This window comes from Lepus europaeus, chromosome 2, assembly GCF_033115175.1.
Source record: "Lepus europaeus isolate LE1 chromosome 2, mLepTim1.pri, whole genome shotgun sequence".
Classification (NCBI taxonomy): Eukaryota; Metazoa; Chordata; class Mammalia; order Lagomorpha; family Leporidae; genus Lepus; species Lepus europaeus.
The window spans coordinates 97,925,800-97,929,349 of record NC_084828.1 but is presented as its reverse complement, the minus strand read 5'-3'; the positions used below and the strand labels follow the sequence as shown (position 1 = coordinate 97,929,349).

The 3,550-nt window shown below is 66.4% G+C and overlaps 1 protein-coding gene across 1 annotated transcript; it reads left to right on the top strand.

Annotated features, from left to right (window-relative positions):
* Window positions 1-2,109: 2,109 nt before the first annotated feature.
* On the top strand, window positions 2,110-3,108 carry SOX2 (SRY-box transcription factor 2). The gene has a single exon (XM_062177708.1). The coding sequence runs from the start codon at window positions 2,116-2,118 to the stop codon at window positions 3,106-3,108; it is 993 nt and encodes a 330-aa protein (XP_062033692.1). The 5' UTR covers window positions 2,110-2,115.
* Window positions 3,109-3,550: the final 442 nt, after the last annotated feature.

Below are 3,550 nucleotides of genomic sequence, written 5' to 3'. Positions count from 1 at the left end.
ATCAGTTCCCAAGAACCAAAGGGACCCCTAACTTTGGAGGGAAAGAGACGTGGGGGGGGGGGGGCTGGGGGCGCGAGGGGGAGGGCAGGTCGGGGGAGACAGTGTGTTACGCACGTCTGCAGGCTCCTTCCCGCCCCACCCTCCCCGCACCCTTGCTGCGGGCGTGCTGGGCCCGAGGGTGACAGCCACGGACAGGGCAGGGCAGGCGCTGGAGGAGCCGGGGAGGGGCAGGAGGAGGTTAAGAAAGCAGCAAAGTTCCGTAAAGATCAGGCCCGGAGCGCGGCCGGCGGGGACCCCCGCGTGCGTCTCCCTAGGGCGCGGGAGGGTCGGTCGGGGGCGGAGAGCGTGCGGAGCCCCGGTGGTTTAAGCCTCTCATAAACAAGACACAGCGCCAGGGTTGCGTTCCTCTCCTGCTTCTTCTTCTCTACCCCTCCTTTGTCGTCAAGTGCGTTTTAGCCACAAAGATCCCAACAAGAGAGTGGAAGGAAACTTAGACGGGGGCTTTGTTCGACCCCGTGTAGCGACAACAAGAGAAACAAAACTACCTATTTGTAACGGACGTGCTGCCACGGCTCTCCGCTTTGAGCGCCTACCTATTGAAATCTTTACGTCGGGACAATGGCAGAGCGGCTAAAATTACCCTCTCGGGTCCCGGGCGGGCAGGGTTCCGGAGCCCCCGCCTCCGCCCCCCGCCATCCGGCCGCCCGCACCTGCGCCCCCCTCGGCGGCGCGGCCACCGCCCGGGGCAGCCGGCGGGGGAGATGCCAGCGCGGCCCGGGCCCCGAGCCCTGGGAACTCCGCGTGGGCGGGAGTCCGCGAGCGTGGCCCGGAGGCCACCTCCGAGCAGGGCCGGGGGAGGCCAGGAAGTGGCCGCCACCCTCGCGCGCGCCCGCCCTCCGCGCCCCGCCGGGGGAAGCTGGCACCAGTGAGATCCGCCCCTGGGGGTTGCTGGGGCGCATCCTTTGCCCCGAGCGGCCTGCGCTGGGGGCCGGGGGCTGCCTGGCCTCCGCTCCGCGCGGCTGGAGCTCAAGAACGGGGCTGGTTTGAGGGTTCGAGGGCCGGGGCTTCCGGGAGGGGAGGTCTCCTAACTTCCAGCTGGGACCTTCCAGAGGGGTGGGTGCTGGCACCTGTGCAGGCCAGAGAGGCCGGGGGGTGGGGGTGGGGGTGGGGGGAGAAGTGGCAGCCGCGGCGGGGAGGGGGAGGACCAGGGGGGGTGGGGGGACAGGGCCGCGCCCCCTCCAGGTCCCTGCGCCCGCACCTAAAAGTCAATCAGTTTAAAAAAAGAAGGAAGCGGGTGTCAGGATGGGGGGTGGCCGGTGTGCACCCCGCCACGCCGTCTCGGCGCCTTTCCCCCCACTGGCTTCGAACCGGCGTGCGGCGTGACCTGTTGCTGCGAGCGGGCATACAAAGGTTCCGCGGCGGCCGGCGGCCCAGCGCGGGGAGCCGCGTCCCCCGCCCGCCGCGCGCGCGCGCGCCGCGCCCGCCCGCCCGCTCCCCCGCGCGGCCGCCGGCGCCGCAGGCCCCGCCCCCTTTCATGCAAAAGCCGGCGGCGAGGCCGGGCCCGAGTGGAGGAGCCGCCGCGCGCTGATTGGTCGCGAGAAACCCATTTATTCCCTGACAGCCCCCGTCACATGGACGGTTGTCTATTAACTTGTTCAAAAAAGTATCAGGAGTTGTCAAGGCAGAGAAGAGAGTGTTTGCAAAAGGGGGAAAGTAGTTTGCTGCCTCTTTAAGACCGGGACCGAGAGAAAGAAGCGGAGAGCGAAAAGAAAAGGCAGAGAAGTTTGAGCCCCAGACTTAAGCCTTTCCAAAAAAAAAAAAAATAATAATAATAATAACAATCGGCGGCGGCGGCGGCGGCATCGGCCGGAGGCGGAGGGAAGCGCTGCTTTTTTGATCCCGATTCCAGCTCGCCTCCCTCTCTCCCTCTCCCTCTCTCCCTCTCTCCCTCTCTCTCCCTTCTCTTCCCCCGAGCTGCTCTCCGGCCGGGCTCCGCGCTCGCGGCACCCCCGCCCGCCTCCCCTCCTCCTCCCGCCCCCGCCCGCGGGCCCCCGAGTCCCAGCCGCGCCGAGGGTCGGCGGCCGCCGGCGGGCCGGGCCCGCGCACAGCGCCCGCATGTACAACATGATGGAGACGGAGCTGAAGCCGCCGGGCCCGCAGCAGACTTCGGGGGGCGGCGGCGGCGGCGGCGGCGGCGGCGGTGGCGGTGGCGGCGGCGGCGGCAACGGCGCGGCGGCGGCGGCGGGCGGCAACCAGAAGAACAGCCCGGACCGCGTCAAGCGGCCCATGAACGCCTTCATGGTGTGGTCCCGCGGGCAGCGGCGCAAGATGGCCCAGGAGAACCCCAAGATGCACAACTCGGAGATCAGCAAGCGCCTGGGCGCCGAGTGGAAACTTTTGTCGGAGACGGAGAAGCGGCCGTTCATCGACGAGGCCAAGCGGCTGCGAGCGCTGCACATGAAGGAGCACCCGGATTATAAATACCGGCCCCGGCGGAAAACCAAGACGCTCATGAAGAAGGATAAGTACACGCTGCCCGGCGGGCTGCTGGCCCCCGGCGGCAACAGCATGGCGAGCGGGGTCGGGGTGGGCGCCGGCCTGGGCGCGGGCGTGAACCAGCGCATGGACAGCTACGCGCACATGAACGGCTGGAGCAACGGCAGCTACAGCATGATGCAGGACCAGCTGGGCTACCCGCAGCACCCGGGCCTCAACGCGCACGGCGCCGCGCAGATGCAGCCCATGCACCGCTACGACGTGAGCGCGCTCCAGTACAACTCCATGAGCAGCTCGCAGACCTACATGAACGGCTCTCCCACCTACAGCATGTCCTACTCGCAGCAGGGCACCCCCGGCATGGCGCTCGGCTCCATGGGCTCGGTGGTCAAGTCCGAGGCCAGCTCCAGCCCCCCCGTGGTTACCTCTTCCTCCCACTCCAGGGCGCCCTGCCAGGCCGGGGACCTCCGGGACATGATCAGCATGTACCTCCCCGGCGCCGAAGTGCCCGAGCCCGCCGCCCCCAGCAGACTCCACATGTCCCAGCACTACCAGAGCGGCCCGGTGCCCGGCACGGCCATTAACGGCACACTGCCCCTCTCGCACATGTGAGGGGGGCCGGACGGCGGACTGCAGGAGGGGGGAAGTGGGTGTCGCAGAGACGAGGGAAATGGGGAGGGGTGCACAAGGAGAGTGAGGAAACGGCACGGCGAAAAATACCCGGTACGCCAAAAGAGAAAAGAAGGAAAGAAAGGAAAACAAGAAAAGAAAAGAAAAATCTCTTATCACCCACAGCAAATGACAGCTGCAGGGGAGAGACCACCAATCCCATTCACACTCACGCCAAACCCGCGATGCCGACGAGAAAACTTTTATGAGAGATCCTGGACTTCTTTTTGGGGGACTATTTTTGTACAGAGAAAACCGTGGGAGGGGGGAGGAGGGGAGGGGAGGGTGGGGGAAGGGGCCTTGTATAGATCTGGAGGAAAAGAAAGCTACAAAAAAACTTTTTAAAAGTTCTAGTGGTACGGTAGGAGCTTTGCAGGAAGTTTGC